This window comes from Ceratotherium simum, chromosome 27 (assembly GCF_057802395.1).
Source record: "Ceratotherium simum simum isolate JZ-2026a chromosome 27, ASM5780239v1, whole genome shotgun sequence".
Classification (NCBI taxonomy): Eukaryota; Metazoa; Chordata; class Mammalia; order Perissodactyla; family Rhinocerotidae; genus Ceratotherium; species Ceratotherium simum.
The window spans coordinates 662,282-688,317 of NC_141926.1; the positions used below are offsets into that span (position 1 = coordinate 662,282).

Sequence of the window (26,036 nt, forward strand, 5' to 3'; positions counted from 1 at the left end):
AAGACCTAAAAGTATAAAACTGTGAGAAGAAAACATAGGGCAAAAGCTTCATGACATTGGATTTGACAATGATTTCTTGGTTATGACACCAAAGGCACAGGCAACAAAAGGAAAGAGAGAGAAATTGGACTTCACGAAATTTTAAAAATTTGTGCATCAAAAGACCCCACCCTTGGGGCCTGCCCAGTGGCGCAGCGGTTAAGTGTGTGCACTCCGCTGCGGTGCCCTGGGGTTCATGGGTTTGGATCCTGGGCGTGCTCTGACACACCGTTTGTCAAGCCATGCTGTGGTGGCGTCCCATAAAAAGTAGAGGAAGATGGGCATGAATGTTAGCCCAGGGCCAGTCTTCCTCAAGAAAAAAGGGGAGGATTGGCATCGGATGTTAGCTCAGGGCTAATCTTCCTCACAAAAAAGAAAAAAAAACCAGACACTACCCAATATATATACAATGGAATACCACTCAGCCCTAAAAAAAGACAAAATCGTCCCATTTGCAACAACATGGATAGACCTAGAGGGTATTATGTTAAGCGAAATAAGCCAGAGAAAGAAAAACACCGCATGATTTTACTCATAAGTGCAAGATAAACTAACACACGGACAGAGAGATCAGTTTGGTGGTTACCAGGAGGAAGGGGTTGGGGTGTGGGCACAAGGGGTGAAGGGGCGCATTTATATGCTGACTGACAAACGATAACGTACAACTAAAAGTTCACAATGTTATAAACTATTATGACATCAATTAAAAAAAGATACTACCCACATAGTAGAAAGGCAATCCACAAAATGGGAGAAAACATTTGCAAGTCATATATCTGATAAGGACTAATATCCAGAATATATAGAGAACTCCTAAAACTCAACAGAAACAACCTGATTTGAAAACCAGCAAAGGTACTGAATAGACATTTCTCCAAAGAAGTTATACAAATGGCCAATAATCACATGAAAAGATACCCAAAATCACTACTCATTAGGGAAATGTAAATTAAAACTGCTGCAAGATACCATCTCACACATGAGGATGGCTACTATCAAAAAAACAGAAAATAACGAGTGTTGGCAAGGATGTGGAGAACTTAGAAACTTTGTGCACTCTTGATGGGCATGTCAAAAGGTACAATCACCATGGAAAACACTATGGCCGTTCCTCAAAAAATTAAACATAGAATTACCGTATGATCCAGCAATTCCACCGCTGGGTGTATACCCAAAAGAACTGAACGCAGGGTCTCTAAGAGATATCTGTACACCCATGTTCGTGGCAGCATTACTTACTATAGCCAAAATGTGAAAGCAAACCAAGCGTCCACCAATGCACGAATGGATAAACAAAAGATGGTATATATAACAGAATTATTATTCAGCCTTAAAAAAGAAATTCTGACACATGCTAATATGGATGAACCCTGAGAACATTACGTGAAGTAAGCTAATCACAAAAGACAGATACTGTATGATCCGCTTATACGAGGCCCCTAGAGGAGCCAAATTCATAGAGATAGGAAGGAGAACGGTGGTTGCCAGAGGCTGAGAAGAGGGGAATTGGTAGTTACTGTTCGATAGGGACAGAGTTTCAGTTTTACACGATGAAAAGAGCCATGGAGATGGATGGTCACACAACGCTGTGAAGGTATTTAATGCCACGGAACCGTACATTTAGAAACAGTTAAGCTGTAAATCTTACGTTATGTGTATTTTACCACACACACACAGACACACACACACACACACACACACACACCCAGAGGCAACTGTCATAACCTATTTCTGTGGTGATTTACCGGGGACATGAGCATTTTTTTTTTTAAGGAAAAAAAGTCCTGGCAAGTTCTATGTGCAAACATTGAAAAAAATAAAATCGTGCTCTGGAACGAACATGGGATTTCCGTCGGTGTGCGACTTCTAAGAACTTGTCGACCAGCTCACGACATTGCAGGGCTGAGCTTTCTCTTAATCATTCAAACACACGTTCCTATCATGAGGGCACGGAGACAAGTTTGCTACACAGACTTGGTGAAAAGGTTCTCCCCAAACAGAATACATTTCCCGAGGGATCTGATGAACGAATGACATCAGATCCAGGCGTCTTCTACCAGAACCGCAGGCATGGCCCTGTGATCCTGCTCTGAGACCCCGGGCTGGTGTGCCGTGGAATGCAGAATCTTCAGGCTCTCCTATCCTAAAGGGGCAGGTGGTCTCACAGCAGTGTTCCCAGGAGCTGAGGGCTGAATATCTCAGCAAAGAGTACAATGTCCACACCAGCGGGGTTACGGGGCTCAAGAAAGCCCGGGTCTAAGCAGGCTGCAGACCCAAGGACACTTTGGCAAACCTCCAAACCAGCCGACCACTTTTGGTTTTCGGAACATCTCAACCCTGCAACAGTTTGATGTTGCTGATGTGCAACCTCCCCACCCCAGGAAAAGAAATGTCAATTTTCTTGTAGCTTCTGTCCTAGTGATCAGAATTTTAAAACTGTTGATTTCTAGATTACTCTCTGCTCTGCTTTGCTGGGAGCACAACTAAAAATATGTAGGGAACAAAAACTGAGGTTCAAAAAATATATGTGATGTCTTTCAAAGTAAAACAGATGCTGGCGACGAAGGCTGTGAGCCACGGTACAGCTGTGCGGGCAACTGTCGTCACACCACAATCCTGGAGACAAGCCCTGGAGCCCAGGTCAAGCCTGCTTGTACGAATCACAAAGAGAAGTAACTGCTCGTTTTTTGCAAGCTGATTAGACCACAGGACATGTGTGCTGCTAGAGAGTGTTTAAATAAAACATGTAGGAAATTTCAAAACAGATCTGCCAGCACTGCTACGAGAGTACAACGGATTCAGAGACCACGGCATGTCTGCAGTCTACGTAACATGTGTGTCACCTCAGCAGGAGAGCCAGAGTGGACCTCCGCCCACCGTCACCTCCACGGGATCTGTGCCCAGCCTCTCCCAGAACCAGCCCTGTACCTTCGCTCTTCCCGACACTGTGCCATGGTCCCCCGCACGCAAGCGCATTTCCTTCTTCACCAAGAGCAGCTCAGACTCCAGCTGCCTCTGGCAGGCCGTGAGCACCGACACCACGCTGTCTTGTTTGTGGAGACCTGTGTGGTTTAACATCTCCAGGGCTTTAGCAGGCTGCAAATCATCCTTAACTGGACTCTACAATAAGCAGAGAAAATAGTTACGATGCTTACGAAGATAAAGCTCAACACACTGGAAAGTCAGATGTGCAAGGGAGGCCAGTTGCTGGGCTGCTTCAGCCTCAAGGGAGCCCTGGAGCCGGCATGTCAGCCAGCAGGGCCCCGAGGGGAAGTCCACAGGTGGTGACCAGCAAGTCCCTGTCTCCAAAAGCACACACGGAGAGCATGAGACCAGAGCTGCAGGCCCGCCACCCACAGCAGGTCAAGCTGTGCTCGAGGCTGAGGGCTCCAAAGGCACAGGCACCAGCTGGGGGTGACCCCACAAAGCACGCGGGACGGGAGCCATGCGACACAGGATGCCAAGCTGGTGTGGGGCGGCAGCAGTGAATCCTGAGTTCTACTCAAAAACAAACTGGAGCATGTTGCAAAATCAAAGGAGCATAAAACGTTCTACATGGGAAATCGCGCTAAAAGACAAACCATCTGATGAGAACCCAGAGAGGAATTAAGAGACCTAACTCCAGGTGCTCACCACATCACTGACGTTCCCTACCGTATGAGAGAAGTGCTACAAAAGCTTAAGTAACTTATAGTAAGTTTAAAATTGTACAAAACAGTGAAACCCCAGCCGATTTCCCTGTGTACATGTGCTCTGACTTGAAGTTCTATGGATCCTAAATGGGCCCCAGGCCAGCATGAGCTTCAGACTCATTTCACGTCACGAGCCACCCAACGGAAACTGCATCCCCCCCACCCAGCAGAGAAAGAAGGAAAATCATTAAAACTAAAAGAACAGAAGAAAAAGAAAAGAAACTCAGTCTACTTCAGAGAACATCCAACTCCCTCTGGTCCAGCCCCAGTGCTTGGCCACTCACTGTCTGGCTGAGAGCCTCCTCAGACCCGGAGCACCCCCAGCTCCCCAGGTGCACCCCAGCTCCCCGAGCACACCCCAGCTCCCCCAGCTCCCCAAGCGTGCCCCAGCTCCCCCAGCTCCCTCAGTGCACGCCAGCTCCCCCCAGCTACCCGAGGACACCCCAGCTCCCCCAGCTCCCCGAGGGCGCCCAGCTCCCGCAGCACACCCCAGCTCTCTGTGCACAGAGGCTACACCACCTGTGGGCCTGCAGGCGAATCGAGGCCAACCTGTGGGTCACCGCCATGGACCTGGGGGGCTGTGGTCAGCTGCCTGCTGCCCACATCCTCTTTTGACTCTTCATCACAGGAGGCCTCTTCACTCCAGGGGCCCCGTCCCTGGGAGCAGCCCTCCACACGAGGGTGCAGGAGCGCCCCGTGCACCTGCTGCTTGTCCAGCTCCTTCTGGCACCTCAGGAACCGCTGGTTCAGTGCGTGCAGCTGGCGGCTGAGGCGGACACACTGGGCTCGGAGCCGCTGCAGCTCAGGGGGCTCGCCCGCGGCAGCCAGGGGCTGCTGCTCCAGGGCGCAGCGAAAGCGGGTGAAGGCCGACAGGATGGTCTCCAGCTCGGTGGAGTAGGTAGATTTCTGTCTGTTCATGGCCTCAATTTCCAAATCTCTCTCTGCAATCTTCACTTCCTTTGCTTTGAGAGCAGCTTCAAACTCTTGGATCTGGGAGGCCATGGTCTGGACCTCGGCCTCCCTGAGGGCCGTGCTGTGCCTCAGCTCTGCCAGCTGCCTTGCGGCAGCCTCCTCCGCACCCCGCAGGTGCTGCTGCAGCGCCTCCAGGGCCTGGCCATGCCTGCACTCCTGCTCAGCAAGCAGCTGGCTCAGGGCCTCCTTGGCAGCGAGTGCAGCTTGGAGCTCGCCCTCCAGAGCTGCGTGGGCCCCCGCTCCCTCCGCCTGGAGGCAGCGCAGCCCGCGATCCAGCTCACTCTGCAGGTCTTCAGCGTGACAGTCACTGACTTCACGCGCCACGGGGCCCCCAAGGGAGAGCTCGCTCTGCAGCTTCTCAATGACTTCATGGAGTTGTTCAATTTCTTCTGCTTTATCCTTCTGCAATCGTTCTTGATTCTCCTGCAGGTTCTCAATAATGGATTTCAGCTCCTCGATTTCAGAACTTCTGTTATCCATAACCTGAAAAAAAGCACATTTCAGAGGCAAATTAATTGTATCAACTTCATAATTTCCCTCTTTTAATTCACAGTTCAGCCTAAATTCATTCTTACAGAAGTGGAGAGACTTCACAGCTTGAAAAACAAAACAGCTGTGGGAGCAAACTAACAAAGTCACCAAAGGACATTTAATATTGGAAAAACACCCAAAATGCTGCACTCCAGCGACTTCAAGTACATCGGTCTAGTCAAACAGGACGACCTCCCGTCGCTGCTTTGCCACTCGTTCTGACACTTCAGTTACGGCTCCGTGCCACCACCACTAGGACCTCAACCCTCGGCCATCAAAACCCAGAGGAGGCTCTAACCTGGCCACTTCTCAATCAACGACACCTATGTACTTATCTTTTACCACCTTCTAAATGTGTACTTTGTTACTGTCTAAACAACTTTGATTTGTTTGATTTTCCTAAAGGGAACATTTAGATTTTAGGTGTCATTCTAACACTAGAATAAGAATAAAAGTGAGAAAATTGGGTTAGGGAATGTGCATTAATGAGGAGCGTGACTGAGCACATTCCCATGCTGTCTGCAGGGGACGTGGGGCTTCCATCCTGCTACCTCAGCCACCCCATCCTGAGGACTGTGCCACACCAGGCGTCCAAGAACGCTTCTACCTGTGCTATTTAATCCAATCTGCAACAATTTTAAGGTAAGAAATGTTATTATTCCTACATTAAAGACAGAGAAATTAAAACATAGATATTAAATATCTTGCCAAGACCACAAAGATAGTAAATGGAAAATTAGGACTGAAATCTATGTAGGACTGAAATCTATGTCAATGTGGCTCCAAACTCCATTCTCTTAAGATCACATCACTGATAGTGACCAAAAAATAAAAAATTCTAACCAGTTTGTGTTTTAGTTAACAACATTCAACCAATTTGTTATAGTCTAATGTTTTGCTATCTAAAAATTGAGGGCTTCATAACAATTCTTGGTTTCAGTACTACTTAACAATTACTTTGACATTCAAATCTGGCCTGTAATGAAAACGAAAACAAGAAAACTAATTAACTTTTCGGTTTGGTTTGGATGATATCGGCTACACGTCTCACACACACATTTACCATATCTGAATGCCATATTATATAGTTAGAAAAAGAGAATTTCTCGATGTGAGGCGAGACGGTCACACTTAGCTCTAGTTCACACCCTTGTGCTGTGCGTGCACAGACCCATGTCTCCCTGCTCACAGACAAGTGAAGGGAGGAAGTTTTAGGAATAATTATGATTGTATAGAATTTGTGCTTATTCACTTAATGCACTAAGTACACTGAGATGAAAAGGTCTACATTACAAAATAGCCACAATCACAACATGAATATTATAAACTATTCAAGCCAGAACATGAAGCGGGCTTTAAAACGTGAAACACTAAAATCTACAATAAGTCCTCTGAGATACAGCGCAATAGGAGCAGACAAGGAAGCAGATGGGCAACCACAGGTTATGGCACCAAGAGAAGGAAGATGGCAACTGCAGGTCGGGGACCTGAGAACAGCAGATATGACGGCGTCTCCCTGAGCGTGTGCAGAGCCCTTTAGACATGGGACGGTGCAGAGGGGACCAGGCCTGAGTGCCCCCCACCCCCAAGGCAGCTAAGACAGCCCACCCGACCCAGAAGTGGTGTCTCGGAGGGGTGTTTCTCCCTTGGCGAGTGTGATTCTGTGGGGCAACATGAGGTGTGGCTGAAGACACACACCAGCAGCCAGAAGGGGCCGTGGAGCTCCATGAAAAGGCGTGCAGACGGACACTCCTTAGAACCAACCTCGTGTAAACCTGACAGGCCACACCCCACCTGCCTGTGGGCCCAGGACATTGTGCAGGGGACTTGGACATGGCAGAGGCCACCAGGTGGGGGAGTTTCCAGCTCTCAGGCTGTGCCCTGGGGCAGCGCAGCAAGATGAGGACAGAAGAAGGAACCAGCGCAGCCAAAGCTGTGGAGAACAACAGAGAAGAGACAGAGAAGTAGGGAAGGAAAACCCCAAACTCCGTGTGTCAACTCCACCCACGTCCTGGGCTGATCTGTGCACGATCTCTGCAGGCAAGACAGAGTGCACACTTGAGTCTGACCAAGAGGACTACCACGGAAACAAAAACTCAGCACTCTCAGAAGCAAGAGTCCCCACGACATAATTTGCAGAATATCAAGAATGCAAATGAAAATTATCTACACAGGAAAAAAAATCAGCAACATGTGACCAATTCTTAAGAAAAAAGACAACCAATGGCAACCAATCCTGAGATGACAAAAATGCTGGAATGAGCAAACAAGGATGTTAAAGCAGATGTCACAGCTGTGTGGAAGGACATATAGATAAGTAGTTCACGATAAACAAAAAGATAGGAAATCTTGGCAGAGGAAAGGAAACGATAAAAAGAAACAAAAACGAAACCAAGAGACAGTTTCAAGATGGCGGCATAGGTGGCTCTGAACTCACCTCCTCCCACAGACACAACAAATTGACAACTACTCTTGGAACAACTACCCCTGAGAGAGAACTGCACACTGGATAAAAAGAACCCCCACAACAAGGAACAATCCTGACAGAGGTAGAAGAGGCAGAAATTCCTTTCTGGAGAGATTAAAAAGCCACCTTCGAGCAACTGCGCTTCATGGCAAGCCGGGAGCAACCTTAAGGTACGAAGCCTCCCCTGGAGGAGCGGGGGATCTGAGGGGGGGAGTGTTACCACAATAAGCAGCTTTTGGACTCAGCACAACTGAGACGACTGTCATAACACCTGGCGTTGCTGGCTCTTCACAACCACGGGGAACATCCCCAGAAAAGCTATCAAACATAAGGGGAAAAAAAGCCTGCTCTTAAAGGGCCCACACACAAATTCACCCGTTTCAAAAAGCAACCTAAAATCACCAGAAAGAAAGGAGCACAGTCCTATGGTGAAAAGAGACTCACGTGATAGGCTCTGGGTGCATCCTGGAGACAGGTGAGACCTCCCCAGGCTGGGACCACCTCCCCAGGGACTGAGACACGGGCATCAGACATTGTTGTGACCTAGTACAGGCATGCCAACACAGACGCTGGCAGATGTCTTTGGAGTTCTTCCCTCGGCCTCTCTGCCCAAGGTCTGCCCCACCCACTAAAGCACTGATTTAATCCAGCTCAGCAAGGGCAGGCAGCCCACCCTAGGGAAAACTGGATGGGACTGGCCCCATCCAGTAGCAAGCCCTTGGGCAACTTGTGGGCCCGCATAGGCGGGGTGCCTGGAACCTCTGCAGCCAGGTGAGTAGGTTGGCCTCTGTGGGGCAGGGTGTGCATGAGGGGCGGGCCTGCATTGGGGAGTTTGTGGGGACTCTGTAGTGGGGTGACTGGGCCCACATCAGTGGGTCAGGGAGCACACATGGGACAGGACTTTGTAGACAGGGTGTGTGGTCATGCAGGCAATGGGGCCTGTCAGCTGTAGCAGACTTGTGCTTCTCAAACAGCCAGATAGAGGATCGGGCCCACCTTCCAAAGCGTGAAACAACTGGGTGCTCCCATGCCTGGGGCCAGCCCCACCCAGCTGCAAGCCTGAGAGCTGACAACAGCCAATCAGGCCAGAGGCCTGCAGCAATTGTAAGCCCCTGAGCCTAGCAACCAGCCACGCTGGGGGTCTACTCACTTAACAGAAAAACTGCAGCAGGAATGTGCCATTAGACCTTGCAGCCTACTGTGCTGGGGGTCCCCATGCCCGAAAAAGTAACTGAAGGGACTGTAGCAGCCACATGCAGCTGAGCATTACAACCAGCCGGCCAGGGGGACAACGTAGCCTCCCTGGGCACCTGCAGCAAGAGCGACCCTGCCACAACAGAAGGACACATGTAGCACATACAAGGGGCACTCCTGGAACATTTTGGAACTGGTGACGAAAGGGAAGCACACTGCTGGGCCTCATAAGGCATGTCTTACATAAGGCCACCTCTCCAAGATCGGGAGACATAGCTGACCTACCTAATACGTAGATATAAGCACAGAGAAAGAGGCAAAATGAGGAGACAGAGGAATACATTCCAGGTAAGGGAACAGGACAAAACCCCAGAAAAAACAAAACAAAAAAGAGATAAACAATCTAGCTGACAAAGACTACAAACAAAAAGTCATAGGGATGCTTACTGATCTTGGGAGAAGAATGGATGAACGCAGTGAGAACGTCAACAAAACATTGGAAAATATAAAAAAGAACCAATCAGAAATGAAGAATACAATACTGGAAATGAAAAGTTCACTAGAGGGACTCAATAGCAGGATAGATGTTACAGAAGAACAGATCAGTAAGCTGGACGAAAGACTAGAGGAAATCACCCAGGCTGAACAGATAAAAGAAAAAAGAATTAAAAAGAACCAGGACACTCTAGGGACTTCTGGGAAAACATCAAGTACACTAAAATTCGTGTTATAGGTGTCCCAGAAGGAGACGAGCAAGACGAAGGGGCAGAGAACCTATTTGAAGAAATAATAGCTGAAAACTTTCCTAACCTAAGGAAGGAAACAGACATCCAGGTACAGGAAGCACAGAGAGCACCATAAAAGATAAACTGAAAGAAGCCCACACCAAGACACATCATAGTTGAAATGTCAAGAATTAAAGATAGAGAATCCTAAAAGCCGCAAGAGAAAGGCAACAAGTAACATACAAAGAAAACCCCATAAGGCTATATAGCTGACTTCTCAGCAGAAAACTTACAGGCTAGAAGGGAGTCGCATGATATATCTGAAGTGCTGAAAGAATGGGGGCTGGCTCAGTGGCATAGCGGTTAAGTGCGTGTGCTCCACTGCGGTGGCCCGGGGTTTGCAGGTTCAGATCCCGGGCGCACACTGACGCACCACTTCTTAAGCCATGCTGTGGCAGCGTCCCATATAAAGTAGAGGAAGATGGGCATAGATGTTAGCTCAGGGCCAGTCTTCCTCAGCAAAAGAGAGGAAGATTGGCAACAGATGTTAGCTCAGAGCTAATCTTCCTCAAAAAAAAAAAGGTTAGATATGATAACAAAAACATAAAATGTGGGAGGAGGGGAGTAAGAGAGTAGAGCTTCTGGCAAGAAGTCAAACTAAAGAGACCATCAACTTCAAATAGATTGTTATATACATAGATTATTATATATGAACCTCATGGTAACCAAAAACCACAAACCTATAATAAATACAAAAGAATTAAGAAAAAAGAAGCCAAACATAATTCTAAAGAAAGCCATCAAACCACAAGGGAAGACAGCGAGAGAAGAAGGAAGGAACAAAGAACTACTAAAACACCCAAAAGAAAAGTAACAAAATGGCAATAAGTACATTCTTACCAATGGCTACTTTAAATGTCAATGGACTAAATGCTCCAATCAAAAGGCATAGGGTGGCCGACTGGATAAAAAAACAAGACCCATATATATGTTGCATACAAGAGACACACTTTAGACCTAAAGACACTCACAAACTGAAAGCAAAGGGATGGAAAAAGAAACTCCATGCAAATGGCAATGAAAAGAAAGCTGGGGTAGCAATACTCATATCAGACAAAACAGACTTTAAAACAAAAACTAACAAGAGACAAAGAAGAACAATACATAATGATAAAGGGAACAATCCAACAAGAGGATAAGACATTTGTAAATATCTATGCACCCAACATAGGAGCGCCTAAATATATACAGCAATTATTAACAGACATAAAAGGAGAAATAAACAACACAATAATAGTTACACGAGTGGATACATCATCCAAACAGAAGATCAATAAGGAAACATTAGCCTTTAAGTGACACATTAGACCAGATGGACTTAGTAGATATATATAGAACATTCCATCCAAAAACTACAGAATACACATTCTTTTCAAATGCACATGGAACATTCTCCAGGATAGATCACATATTAGGCAACAAATAAGTCTCAATAAATTTAAGAAACTGAAATAATACCAAGCATCTTTTCTGACCAAAATGGTATGAAAATAGAAATCAACTACAGAAAGAAAATCAGAAAAGCCACAAATACGTGAAGATGAAACAAAATGCTACTGAACAACCACTGGGTCAACGAAGAAATCAAAAAATACCTGAAGACAAATGCAAATGGAACTACAACATGCCAAAATTTATGGCATACAGCAAAAGCGGTTCTAAGAGGGAAGTTTACAGCAATACAAGCCTACCTCAACAAACAAGAAAAATCTCAAATAAGCAATCTAACAATGTACCTAAAAGAAGTGGAAAAAGAAGAACAAACAAAGCCCAAAATCAGTAGAAGGAAGGAAATAATAAAAATCAGGGCAGAAATAAATGAAATAGAGACTAAAAAAAAAAAAAAAAAAATCAATGACACTAAGAACTGGCTCTTTGAAAAGATAAACAAAATTGACAAGCCTTTAGCTAGACTCACCAAGAAAAAAACAGAGAAGGCTCAAATAAATAAAATCAGAAATGGGGGCCAGCCCAGGAGCACAGCGGTTAAGTTCGAGCGCTCCATTTTGGCAGCCCAGGGTTCACAGGTTCGGATCCCGGGCATGGACTGACGCACCACTTGTCAAGCCATGCTGTTGTGGCGTCCCATATAAAGCAGAGGAAGATGGGCACGGATGTTTGCCCAGGGCCATTCTTCCTCAGAAAAAAGAGGAGGAGTGGCAACAGATGTTAGCTCAGGGCTGATCTTCCTCACAAAATAAATAAATAAATAAAATAAAATCAGAAATGAAAGAGGAGAAACTACAATGGACACCTCAGAAATACAAAAGATTTTAAGAGAATACTACGAAAAGATATACAGCAACAAATTGGGTAATCTAGAAGAAACGGATAAATTCTTAGACTCTTACAACCTTTCAAAACTGAATCAAGAAGAAATAGAGAATCTGTATAGACCAATCACCAGTAAGGAGATCAAAACAGTTAAATTCCAGAACCAGACGGCTTCCCTGGTGAATTCTACCAAACACTCAAAGAAGACTTAATACCTATCCTTCTCAAACTCTTCCAAAAAATTGAAGAGCAGGGGAAGCTGCCTAACTCATTTTACAAAGCGAACATTACCCTGATACCAAAACCAGACAAGGACAACACAAAAAAAAGAAAATTACAGGCCAACATCACTGATGAACATCGACGCAAAAATCCTCAACAAAATACTAGCAAATGCAATACAACAATACATTTAAAAGATCATACACCACGACCAAGTGGGATTTATTCCAGGGATGGAAGGATGGTTCAACATCCGCAAATCAATCGACGTAATATACCACATTAACAAAATTAAGAATAAAAATCACATGAGTATCTCAATACATGCAGAGAAAGCATTTGATAAAGTACAGTCTCCATTTATGATAAAAATTCTCAATAAAATGGGTATAAAAGGAAAGTACCTCAACATAATAAAAGCCATATATGACAAAACCACAGCTAATATCATTCTCAATGGAGAAAAACTGAAAGCTATCCCTTTAAGAACAGGAACATGGATGTCCACTTTCACCACTCTTATTTAACATAGTATTGGATGTCCTAGCCAGAGCAATCAGGCAACAAAAAGAAAAAAAGAGACCCAAATTGGAAAAGAAGAAGTGAAACTGTCACTCTTTGCAGATGACATGATTTTATACATATAAAACCCTAAAGAATCCAACAAAAACTTTCAAAAATAATAAATGAATACAGTAAAGTTGCAGGATACAAAATCAACATACAAAACTCAGTTGCTTTTCTATACACTAACAATGAAGTAGCAGAAAGAGAAATTAAGAATATAATCCCATTTACAATTGCAATAAAAAGAATAAAATATACCTAGGAATAAACTTAACCAAAGAGGTGAAAGACCTGTACACTGAAAACTATAAAACATTGTTGAAAGAAATAGAAGACACAAAAAAATGGGAAGATATTCTGAGCCCTTGGATTGGAAGAATTAACATAGTCAAAACGTCCATACTTCCTAAAGCCATCTACAGATTCAATGCAATCCCTATCAAAGTTCCAACAACATTTTTCACAGAAATCGAACAAAGAATCCTAAAATTTATCTGGAACAACAAAAGACCCCCGAATAACCAAAGTAATCCTGAAAAAAAAGAACAGAGCTGGAGGTATCACACTCCCTGATTTCAAACTAATCTACAGAGCAAAACAGCATGGTACTGGCACAAAAACAGACACACAGATCAATAGAACAGAATAGAGAGCCTGGAAATAAACCCACACATCTATGGACAGGTAGTTTTCAACAAGGGAGCCAAGAACATACAATGGGGAAAAGAAAGTCTCTTCAACAAATGGTGTTGGGAAAACTGGATAGCCACATGCAAAGAAATGAAAGTAGACCCTTACCTTACACCATGCACAAAAATCAACTCCAAATGGATTAAAGACTTGAATGTAAGACCTGAAACTATGAAACTTCTAGAAGAAAACATAGGCAGTACGCTCTTCCACATTGGTCTTAGCAACATCTTTTCAAACACCACATCTGACCGGGCAAGAGAAACAATAGAAAAAATAAACAAATGGGACTACATCAAACTAAAAAGCTTCTGCACAGCAAAGGAAACCATCAACAAAACGAAAAGACAACCTAACAATTGGGAGAAGATATTTGCAAACCATACATCTGATAAGGGCTTAATCTCCAAAATATATAAAGAACTCATGCATCTCAACAACAAAAACTACCAACCCAATTAAAAATGGGCAAAAGACCTGAACAGACATTTCTCCAAAGAAGATATACAGATGGCCAACAGACACATGAAAAGATGTTCAAAATCACTAACTATTAGGGAAATGCAAATCAAAACTACAATGAGATATCACCTCACGCCCGTCAGAATGGCTATAATTAACAAGACAGGAAACAATATGTGTTGGAGAGGATGTGGAGAAAAGGGAACTCTCATACACTGCTGGTGGGAGTGCAAACTGGTGCAGCCACTATGGAAAACAGTATGGAGATTCCTCAAAAAATCAAAGATAGAACTACCATATGATCCAGCTATTCCACTGTTGGGTATTTATCCAAAGAACTTGAAAACACCAATTTGCAAAGGTACGTGCACCCCTGTGTTCATTGCAGCGTTATTCACAATAGCCAAGACTTGGAAGCAACCTAAGTGCCCATCAAGGGACGAATGGATAAAGAAGATGTGGTATATATACACAATGGAATACTACTCAGCCATAAGAAACGATGAAATCCAGGCATTTGTGACAACATGGATGGACATTGAGGGTATAATGCAAAGTGAAATAAGTCAGAGGGAGGTCAAATACTGTATGATTTCCTTCATTAAGTAGTAGATAATAACAACAATAAACAAACACATAGGGACAGAGATTGGATTGGTGGTTACCAGAGGGGAAGGGAGGAGGGAGGGGGGTGAAAGGGATAATTCAGTACATGTGATGGGTTGTAATTAGTATTTTGGTGGTGAACGTGATGTAGTCCATGCAGAAATAGAAGTATAATGATGTACACCTGAAATTTTTACAATGTTATAAACCAATGTTACTGCAATAAACAAAAAAAACAAAAAAAACAAAAAAAAAAATGAAATTTTAGTTTTATTTGTTATATTGAAGCAAAGATACTATCCATACCTTTACAAAAAATTCAAAGTAGAATTACAGAAAACAAAGGATGTACAGATTTGCAAATCTAGAAATGAACAAAAATCTCAAAAGAAAATATTTGGGATTGTCTTTACAAAGCTTTCTATTCTTAATGGAACTAAAATATTTCCCTTATCACATAAACTCTCTTTAATATGTATATATTTTAGTATGTAAAATTATACTCACATGGCCAATTCTGGAGCACTAAGGAGTAATAACAGATACAATCTCCTTTAAACAATTAGTCACCAGTTTTAAAGGCATTTCTCAAAGTAACACAAAATGATATCTTTAAATTTTGCCAAATATATAAGATACCAACACAGATCATTAATATCCCAATAGCCTCTGTCACTGCAAAATTTGGAGACATGAAAAACTACAGATAAAACTTCTTTTTACCCCACCAACCTCCCACCATCCTTACCTCCAAAATTAATGAAAAACACCACTCTCAACTTCATATAAAGACACAGACTACTGTCATCCCAGAGGCCCCTGTTGATCCCCAGATCACAGCTACAAACTACCAAAAACATAATGCGCAAGACACTGTTACGGCCAAAGGCACAAGCCTGGACTGTGTCCAGCGCGTCCAGCGTCAGGGCAGGCCTACCTCACTGAGAGCGCTGCTTCCCATCCCAGCCAGCTGCGCCTCGAGCTGCTCACTCACACACTTTATCTCCCTTTCTTTGTTCTGCAGAAATGCCTGTGGAAATGATAATAATAATAAAGCCACCATTACTATGGGAAACAGTCCCCTGATCCTGCAGAAGTGAAATATCCTCATTGAATACGCCTATAGTTTTAAATACCAACATTTCATTTGAAAATATTTTTCTATTAAAGTGCTTTCTTTTTAAAATGACATATTAGAGCTTGACTTGCAAAAATTAATCACTGCAGTTCTCCAGGCAATTTATTTAAAGATTTTATTTATTCATTTTTTTTCCCCCCAAAGCCCCAGTAGATAGTTGCATGTCATAGGTTCACATCCTTCTAGTTGCTGTACGTGGGACTCGGCCTCGCGTTGGACGGAGAAGCGGTGCCTCGGGGCGCGCCCGGGATCCGAACCCGGGCCGCCAGCATCAGAGCGCGCGCACTTAACCGCTAAGCCACGGAGCCGGCCCCAGGCAATTTATTTAAAAGCAATCACCAAAGAGTAAGTAAAGTGTGCTCTTATCTGCTTCTCGTCTATTAATTAAGGACAAATTCCCACCAAAAGGACAACTAATGACTAAGATTGCCTTAAAACTCTATTTTCACTGAAGACATTTTAAAATTGTACAGCTGCAACCTTGGTGAGGATCGGGCATAAACGACACAACCCCCTGAATTTCTTTCACTGCTATTAGTTCACTCATCCAGCAACTGCCGGGTCAGCAGCGCAGACACTGATTCTAAACTCACGTATCTCACAGCCACCTTTTAAGGTTCTGATTTCTTTACAACTTGGATTATCATCTCCACTATACAGAGGTTGTTTTTCTTTTTGCTTCAAAAGCACAATTACATTAAGATAGTAGAGAAGATTTAAAAACAGATTTTTTACCATCCTACTGGTAGGAAGGATGACAATGAGCGACCATTTACTAGCAACCACTTCTTCTAGAATGGGGTTCCCCTGTAATGGCCAAAAGCAGGTCACATCGCTCCAAATCTATGATTTTTTTCCTCTCACAGTTTCTGTCACTAGGGAAGTGCCTTTCCTGCACTGTGACCCAATAAGCATCCTTTGAAAGGCCTGACTATTGGTGTTGCAAGCAGGAAGGAGAGCATGGTGCAGGAGGTGAACGCAGAGGAGCTTCCCAGTCAAGGTGACTGGTGTTCCGCTCCTGACTCCTGGAAAGCTGCTTCCCCCAAACACTTCCCGGCGCAGCCCCAGCTGCCAAGCTCAGTGCAGAAGTCAGGCACCTCCTGGTGTCACCCGCCAGAGCAGGGCCCTCCTCCTGTCTTCAGGAAGAAGGCTCACACGCGTCTGCAAAGGCCCGAGGCTCAGGCAGTCCCCACAGCTGGCCAGCCACAGCTGTTATATAATCAACATAAACTTAGGGGTCAAGGTGGGTCCTTGTCGTTTACCTTCAAACTGGCATTCTCCTCCTGAAGTTCTCTGACACTGACGGCACTATGGTTGTTCTGCATATCTAATTTTAAGGTCAGATGTAGTACTTCTTCGTTTTTACTTACTAAGTCATCTTTAATCTTTTCTAATTGTTCTTTTAAGTTCAGAATCTTTCATTAAAACAAAAGAAGGCAGGTATTAAAAATATTGCAATTGATTTAATAATTATTAAAATCACTTTGAAAGATTTAAAAATACATGCCAAAAAAGTTATTACTATCCTATAACCCACATTAAAACTATAAACAATATACAGTGACTGTATCATTTGAAGTGCAGTGGATGCCACCAGCAGACCCTGAGCCGAAGGAAACCGCCTGTCTGCCCCGCCCCCCACGTACCTCGCTCTCACGCTGCAGGAGTGCCCTCTGCACCGCCTCTAACTGGACTTCTGGGCCCTTGGGACGGCTGTCCACAGGAGGCACGGGGCATTTGCCCTCATCTAGTTTAGACTGCAGTGTGGACACCAGAAGCAAGTTACTCATCTGCTGTTCCTGTAATGCCTCTTTATCCTATTTAAGAAAAAAAGGAGATTTTAGGCAAGTATTTCAGGAATCAGGGGCCTCAAAATGCTGTTTGTCAGAGTGTAAACCGTCCTTTGCTCTGCCTGGAGCACACCTGCACACATCTGCATGTACCAGACACACGATCCACAGACCTGGCCACGCTGAGCAGAGGTCTGCCTAGTGAAGGATGCAGTCCCAACAGAGAGCCATAGCCTGTGCCCGTGATTCCACCGTGAGGAATTTATCCTTAGTAATTATTCAAAAAGGTACAAAAACAGTCTCTAGACCGCTAGCAATTTAACAAAAATTGGAAACAACTTGCCAAAGAATGCGGCAATGGCTGATGATACCTCCATATGACGAATATTTGTAAACATTAAAAAGTCTTCAAACAACATTTAACATGGATAAAATGGTAACAACATATTAAGTGGGGAAGAAATAGGCATACAAAGTTGTATATATGGTCCAACTTTGTGGAGGGAAAAAAGGCATTTTCTACATCCCTAGCACCTAATAAGCTCAGTAAATGTTTGCTGAGGGAAGGAAGGGAGGGAGGGAGGGGGAAAATAAGAAGGGAAGGAGAGAGGGAAGGAAGTAAGAAGTGAGGGAGGGAGGGACAGACAAGGCAGCCCCAAACTGAGCTGTCCCCACACAGGCCCAGGAAGTGGCTGGACCAGGGGCACGACTCCCTCCAGGAACCAGGTGACACAGCGCCTGGGCCTGTGCTGGGCGTCCTTCCCGAGAGAGTGAACCTGTCTGCAAGAAAGAGCTCTGACTTCATTCAATGGTTCTCATCAGCATTTTCAAGAACCAAACACACATGATAAAAACTCTTTTTTTTTTTTTTTTTTTTAAATTTATTTATTTTTCCCCCAAAGCCCCAGTAGATAGTTGTATGTCACAGCTGCACATCCTCCCAGTTGCTGTACGTGGGACACGGCCTCAGCATGGCCAGAGAAGTGGTGAGTCAGTGCGCGCCCAGGATCCGAACCCGGGCCGCCAGCAGCGGAGCGCACGCACTTAACAGCTAAGCCACGGGGCCAGCCCAAAACTCTCCTTCTTGAAGAGGATTTGTCTTAAGGTCAAACTTAGGATTCTAAAATAAAATTTCTCATTGAGACTCACTTTTCAAGTAATTTTTAACCCCAGTGACATGAAATGAAACATCAGAAGTTGAATTCCTTTTGACTGAAGGATCACAAGGAGGGAACAAGTGCTGCCAGGAAAGACTGGAGCACATGGCAATCAGATGACCCCAATCACACTTGGCTTTCCCACCTCGGCTGAAACTTGCAGATACAAAAACACTCCTGTACATCACAGGTGCATAATTCCAAACTACAATATGAAAAACTATCACTGAAGTATTTCCCCTGGGGAGTTGATGTAAATTCCTGAACACAAAAATTTAAATGATTATAACTAGCTCTAAGTAAAGTACCTAATGAAATAAGTTTTTTCAACATAAAAGGTTGAACATGTACTTTATGAAATTACTAAGGATAAGTTCAGAGTGCTTGAGAAATAAAGGAGTACTGTAAAAATTGGTACAAAATGCTATTATACTAAACGTGATATTGTGATTTATAACAAGAAACACGTCATGTGTCACATTTTGACAGAGACATGTTCTGAGAAATGCATCGTTAGGCAATTCTGTCGTTGTGTGAACATCACAGAGTGTACTTACACAAACCTAGATGGTAGAGCCCACTACACACCCAGACTACATGGTGCTAATCTATGGGACCACCGTCATATGTGCAGTCTGTTGCTGACCGAGACATCATTATGTGGTACGTGACTGCACATATTTGGTCTTCGTCTGATTCCTGGCTCACAGCTCCTAAAACCCTTGGAACTTCCTGAGTGATGAGAGTGATAAAGGTGTCTTGATATTCATAATAACCCCTTTCAACCACATCTGAGTTTATGTGAATGAGGAGACTCTGGGCAAACACCTAAGGCTGGGGGCTGGTCGCCAGGGAAACCCACCATGTGATTGGAGGGTTGGCACTTTCAGTTCCCCCCGCCCCACCCCCACCCCCACCCCGACCTCCAGGAAAGGAGAGGAACTGGAGGTTGAATCGGTCACCAGTGGTCAATGATTTAATCAGTCGTGCCTATGTCATGGAACCTCCATAGAAACCCAACAGGACGGGTTCAGAGAGTTTTTGGGTTGGCGAACACATGGAGGTGCTGGGAGGGTGCTGCTCCCAGAGAACATGAAGCTCTGTTTCCCTTCTCATCCCTTACCCTACGCGTCTCTTCCACCTGGCTGTTCCTGAGTTATGTCCTTTGACAGTAAACCAGTGATCTAGTAAGTAAAATGTTTCTCTGTGTTCTGTGAGCTGCTTTTGCAAATAAATCGAACCTGAGGAAGGGGTTGTGGGAACCTCCGATTTATTCATCTTGGACTTGTGATTGACATCTGGGGGAGGGAATCTTGTAGGACTGAGCTCTTACCCTGTGGGATGTGATGCCATCTCTAGGTAGATGGTGTCAGAATTGAGTGAAGTTGTAGGACCCGCAGCTGGGGTCTGCTGGGAACTGGAGAACGGCTTGGTGTGGGGACCCCCCTCCCACATTTAGTGACCAGAAGTGTCAGGAGTGAAGTGAGGTGGCGCTGCAGCAGAGGGCTGACAGCACAGAGACACGCAGAGCATTGTTCCTTAGAGTTAATAAAAGCAGAGCTCAGAGAGAACTCTGTTGCCCATCGGTCTGGGGTCCTTGCTCCCACGTGGTCTTTCTGGTGCAGCCAACGGCACAAGTGAAAGCAAGAAAGAAAGGCCCCACCCCCCACCCCCCAGCGGCTCAGAGAGCTTGGGGCAATGCACCAGCAAGTGCCACCGTTAACCAGAGACCCTGACGGAACTCCAACTGGACAAAGGGTGTTTACTTGCTGTAACTCTTTCACAGTTTTTCTCTGCTTTTCCAGTTCTTCTTGGAGCTGGATCACTTTCCTTCTGGTGTTGGCATTCATTTCCTCGAGATGTTTAATTTCCTCTTCCTGGATCAATACTTGTCTATCTGCCAGTTCTTTCTTTATAACCAATTCATTAAGTCCATCTGACTTTTCTCTCAATTTTTCTTGTAACAATTCAACCTAAAACAACAAAAAATGCTTGAGAAATACAATATTTAAAAAAACAAAACTACCTTCTAAATAAAGTACACACTACAACTGAGAGAAAACAGATCTACATGGTTTAGACCTAGGCTGCACAATGAAGCCTAGTGAAAGAATATGATAAAACTGGATTAACAAGGCCATGCTCTCAATAAGATGACATATAAAAATAATAATATAACACAATATGTGTTAGTAAAATAAGATTAATTTTGACAGTAAGGAACGGAGAGCTACTCAGCAATAAAAAAGAATTAACTACAGACACAGCAACAACCTGGATGAATCTAGAGAATTAGGTTGAGTGAAAAAAGTCAGTTCTAAAAGGTTACACAACGTAAGGTCTATTTGTTTAATAGCATGGAAATAATAAAACCACCAAGCAGAGGACAGGTTAGTGGGGGGGAGGGAAGGCAGCCTGAGGGGCCCGCGGGGAGGGAACCCATCTCGTCTGTCTGCACGTCCACATCAGGCGGTAATCTGGGGCAGAGCTCTGCAGGATGTCACCACAGGGGGAACTGGGTGAAGGGGACACGGAATCTCTCTGGGTCTTATTTCTCACAACTGCAAGTCAATCCACAATCATCTCAAAACAAATTTAATTTTAAAAAAGAACAAGCAAATCAACCACAGCTACCTCAGACAGGGGGAAGCAGATCATTCCAGCCCCAAGCGGAAGGAAGCAAGAAAAACAAGCAAGAAACAGGACCAGGTGCCCAACGCCCCCCATGGCCATGCAGAGGGCGGGCAAGGAGGCAGCACGGACCACTCGACGGACAGCAGACAGCGCACCCCTACCTCCTCATCCAGCTGTGCCCGCTGTTGTTCCACGTACATGGAAGGAAAAAGTTTCAAAAAATAAAGTTTAAAAATGCCACAGACAACAGCCACCCCACGCGCGGCACAGCAGGCTGACTTACATGGCTGTCGCGGGGGCCCCAGGGCTGCGGCCTGGCCGCCTGTCGGAGCTGCTCCTCCAGCCTCTGAATCTCCTGTTGGAAGTCCTCGCGCTCCTGCTCCCTCTCGACGGCCTGCTCCTGTCATGAGAGGCAGTCTGTTTGCATCGTTTCCTCTGAGACTGCTCAGAAGTGCTCACTGAGACACAGCACATCTCCTGTGGCACCAGGAGGGGCAAGTGAAAGGTGTGCGGTCGAGAGAGGAAAGGGCCTGGCCTGGCGCTGACTGCCCACTACGCCTTTCACGCTGCGGCCAGGGCTTCCACTTCACACACGCGTCCACTGCCCAGTAGGCGGGCTCCCTCATTGCGGCCACTTTGTAGACAGGGTGAAGGAAGAGGAATGGCCCTTTAGGTGTAACGCAGGGGAGGCTCTTGGACGTTGACAGGAAGACAAGACACAGAAAGAGCAGACAGCACAGTCCAGGGGAAGCAGCAGGAGGCTGCAGGCACCTCCCGGACGGCGCCCGGCGCGGGGCACACAGGACCAGCAGTCGGCCGTTAGAGACTTCTCCCAGACCAGAGAGGAGCGCGTGGCGAGGGGCTCAGAAGGGTGTTCCCTAAGAGTCACACACCACAAAATGCCGACAACAGCCGAAAGGCCACCGAGAGACAGTGGAAAAGTGACGGTCCATCTGCACAGGTATCTACTGCCGTGGTGCAGAAGCTCATTTAATGACCTGGAAAGAAGTTCATGTGATAAAGATGACTGCCAGTGATACAAATAAAACTTATTCTCCAAAATTCTTACATCCATGAACTGCCGCTGGCTACGCAAGTGCTTGTCCAGAGACTCCATCTGCTGCCGCAGGGCGGAGAGCTCCGCGGCCTGCCCGGCGCACGCCTGATGCCGAGAGAGCTGCTCCTCCAGTTCAGCCTCTAACACCTTCATCTGGGACAGCAGAGCTGAGCGGTCTTTTTCAGACTGTTTCCTGGTCTCCGACTGCTCCTTGGCTAGATATTCCACTTCCCTCCGAAGAGCTAAAGATCAAAGAAAACAGATGAGGAAAGTCCCCACAGCTCAGGGCAAGGCGCTTGTGTTACAGCAGAAACACAAAACGTGCATTTCCCAGTAGCGACGTTTCCACAGCAGACACAGCACACGGCCGCCCGGGAAGAAGCAGACACCATGTCCAGCCTCCCTGGTATTCTGGGACCAAGTCCTGGCCGGGGGACTGGAGAACAGGTTCCCTGAGACTTCCAGACCCCGCCCCACAGAGAAGGGCATGGCTCTTCCCTTTCCGTTCCTTCTCCTCCCACAGGGATGTGACACGGCCAAGGCCCCACAGCTGCCTCGAGCAGAGGAAACATGCGCCCAGCAAGCCAGGTGAGTCCGTGTCCTGTCAGACGCTGAGCCCACATCCTAACTAACACAGCCACAAGTTAGCCAAGTAGCCACTGAAAATAAAGTCAAGTACTGTTAACAAAAGAAAAAAAAAATCACATCTTTTAAATGAAAATTGGATAAAAAAATTTTAAGGCCAAGAAAACTTGTTATTCCCAAATGACACGTCAGGTAATTTTCTAGGAATGACAACTTCACTGGATTCTCCAATATGGAAACATAAAATGTAACTTAGAACCTCCCTCCGAGGGAGCACAAGCCCTGATGAGGAGGCTCCCCAGCGGGTCCACGGACAGTAAAGGTGCTCACCACGTGCCCGGGGCTGGGGCTGTGCTGGAGCAAAGGCGTCACGCTATCAGCAAATCAAAAGTCAGTCTAGGGGCCGGCCCCGTGGCTTGGTGGTTAAGTGAGCGCGCTCCACTGCTGGCGACCCGGGTTCGGATCCCGGGCTCGCACCGACGCGCTGCTTCTCCGGCCATGCTGAGGCCGCGTCCCACATACAGCAACTAGAAGGATGTGCAGCTATGACACACAACTATCTACTGGGCCTTTGGGGGGAAAAAATAAATAAATAAAATCTTTAAAAAAAAAAAAAAAAAAAAAGTCAGTCTAAAGTTAACCGGGTGAGGAGCCACAACCCAAGTGGAAACTACAAACTGATAAGCATTTTGCCTCTGACAAGTCTCGAAGTGCTCAAACTACCCGAAAACTGAAATGTTAAGTTCGTAAGTTTTTATTTACATTTCACCAGCTTTCAAATCTTAATTTCTCGGTTTATAAAAATCTGTCAATCTTTTACGACAAACTATCATCACCACTAATATAACATTCTCAATAAATTTTCATGCTAATAAGTCAGCAATTAAGGTAAATTAGCTTTAAACATGCAGTCAGAACGTCATTCACAGCCCTCAGAGACATGAGTCGGGGGCTTGTGTACCATTGCTGCGACGGTCAGCGCTCCCCAGGTGCCCACCCAGACAACACCACCTTCAGGGCCACACGCAATGGGGCCACGAGATGGAGGAAAGGCACCTGGCTGACATCACAGGCGCCTGCGTGCAGGCAGGACAGAGGGGAAAGCGTCGGTGTGGCTATTCAGGCCATGCTGAGGGACAACTGTGAGGTCGGACCAGTACAGGAGCCCCCTGGGCCCCGAGCCCCTCCCTCGAGACCTTCTGGGCCCCCAGGGCCGCCAGCCCAAGGACACTGCAGCCACCGTGAGATGGGCTACTGCAAAGCAGCACGCGCCGTGGCTCCGCAACTGCGGTGAGCCTTGCCAGAGACCTCACTGCTCTACATACGAGTACTGAAGGTCACAGTCACCATGTTATTTAATAGTTGGCCTCAAAAGCGCTGAAGTATTTTTCCTCTTTAGTAAAATGTTGTAAAATCTGGTGCAAACATACAGCATATCACACAGAAATCATTCGTCTGTTTTTACAGACCTGAATCCTTATGTGCTAGAGTAACAGGAATGCCTATAAATGAAAACACACAGCCTTTTCAGAGATGGAAACAGAAGAATGTGTGACCTAGAACATGACAGTCAGAAATAAGCGAAGCGAGTGTCGGCGCAGGACTCCAGGAACGTTTCCGGCCTCGGACAACCCCTGACACTCGTGTGTTTCCATAATGCCACCGCCATGGTCTGAATGTCTGTGTCCCCCCAAATTCACAGGTGAACTTAACCCCAGACATGATGGTTAGGAGGTGGGGCCCATAGGAGGTGCTCAGGAGCCTCACGAGGGGATTAGCACCCTTCTAGACGAGACTGCAGAGGGCTCCTGCCCCTTCTGCATGTGAGGACATAGCAAGAAGACGCCGTGTGACCCAGGAAGCAGCCCTCACCAGGAGGCGACCGTGCCGGCGCCTTGACCTTGGACCTCCAGCCTCCAGGACTATGAGCAATAAATATCTGTCGTTGACACCCAATCTGTGGAATTCTGTTACAGCAGCTCAGATGGACTACTACAGCCAGTGTCTGTCCTCGTGTCACAGCAGGTCCCGGCTCCCAGGGGCTTTCGTGTTGACTTTTAAAGGAGACAAAGGAAAACACACAGGACAGACGGCATCGCCCTGAAGGTGGCCATGAGACACGCCGCACAGCTGAAGAGGAGCCACACAGACGGGCAAGGAAGGCTGAATTTCCCCACGAGGTGCCGGGACTTCCCAAAACTCTTGACAAGTTGGCCCATGTTCACAAGGACCCAAAGCAGAATGAGAACCAAGTGGCCGCCTCCTGGACCCCACCCAGGGGGGCTGTGGTCAGGGAAGATCAGGTGTGCTAGCGGGCAGCTTCTCAGACAGCTTACCCAGGAGCACCTTAGTGTGGCAGTGCACACGTGAGACCCTAAATGGGAGCACAGAATCGTGCGGCAGGGTGAAGGGGAGGAACAGAGGTCAGAGCGAGAAATTAAGGTGGGGATAACAATGCAAAAATGAAAGCAACCCGAGAGGACCCCAGAGAAAGCCAAGAATTTCCTGGTGACAAAACGAAGCGAAGGAGGAAAGACCAGCCTGGGTCGGGAAGGGCTCCATGGGTCTGTCTGCCCCTCCCTGGCCCAGCTCCCACGTCTGCGGAGGCGCTCCGGGGGCTCCAGCCACACAAGGGAGCCAGGCCTCTCGCAGGCCGAACCAGAGACACAGAAGCGGAGGGGCGGTCACGGCCTCAGGAAGAGGCAGAGGAGGAGCCCGGCCCAGCTGAGGCAGAGCCCCAGGGGACGGACACAGACACCGCCACGGGAGACTGGACCAAGGGCCACCGGATCCAGGCCCAGCTAAGGCAGAGCCACTCGGCCCTTGGGCAGCTAAGACGAGGCTGTTCCATGGCACACTCAGCTGGTCCCACCGCTGTGTGTCTCCCACTGGGTCCCCACTCTACAGTCCCAATACCCAGGAAGAGAAGAAAGGGCTGAAAATGAGAGTGCTCACGGGAGTAAATACCAGTCTCGACGGACAGGGTGTGGGCCCAGCCACCCTGTGGAGGAACATGGGCGGTCACATGGACCCACGGGCGGGGGCGTTGTCCTTGAGGACAGGGCGAAAGGGCCCTGCACAAGGAAGGTCCACCCCACCGGGAGCTCCGGAGGACAGGAAGGCGTGGGGACAGAAGCAGCAGTGGCTGAGAAATCCCCAATCAGAACAGGATAG

General features: G+C 46.4%; 1 protein-coding gene across 11 annotated transcripts in view; it reads right to left on the reverse strand.

Annotated features, from left to right (window-relative positions):
- The window catches only part of PCNT (pericentrin), a 151,041-nt gene that overhangs the window by 47,301 nt on the left and 77,704 nt on the right, over positions 1-26,036 (reverse strand). For 8 of the 11 annotated variants that reach the window (XM_087417893.1, XM_087417888.1, XM_087417884.1 and 5 more), the window contains 9 exons: positions 22,290-22,519; positions 21,504-21,620; positions 21,382-21,402; positions 20,353-20,559; positions 17,286-17,456; positions 16,902-17,054; positions 15,439-15,531; positions 4,251-5,186; positions 2,968-3,159 (listed from right to left, as the gene is read on the reverse strand). In XM_087417893.1, coding sequence (XP_087274019.1) covers positions 2,968-3,159; positions 4,251-5,186; positions 15,439-15,531; positions 16,902-17,054; positions 17,286-17,456; positions 20,353-20,559; positions 21,382-21,402; positions 21,504-21,620; positions 22,290-22,519 — 2,120 coding nt within the window. The remainder of the gene's footprint in view (positions 1-2,967; positions 3,160-4,250; positions 5,187-15,438; positions 15,532-16,901; positions 17,055-17,285; positions 17,457-20,352; positions 20,560-21,381; positions 21,403-21,503; positions 21,621-22,289; positions 22,520-26,036) is intronic. The other 3 variants (XM_087417891.1, XM_087417886.1, XM_087417885.1) reach the window with 3 other exon arrangements.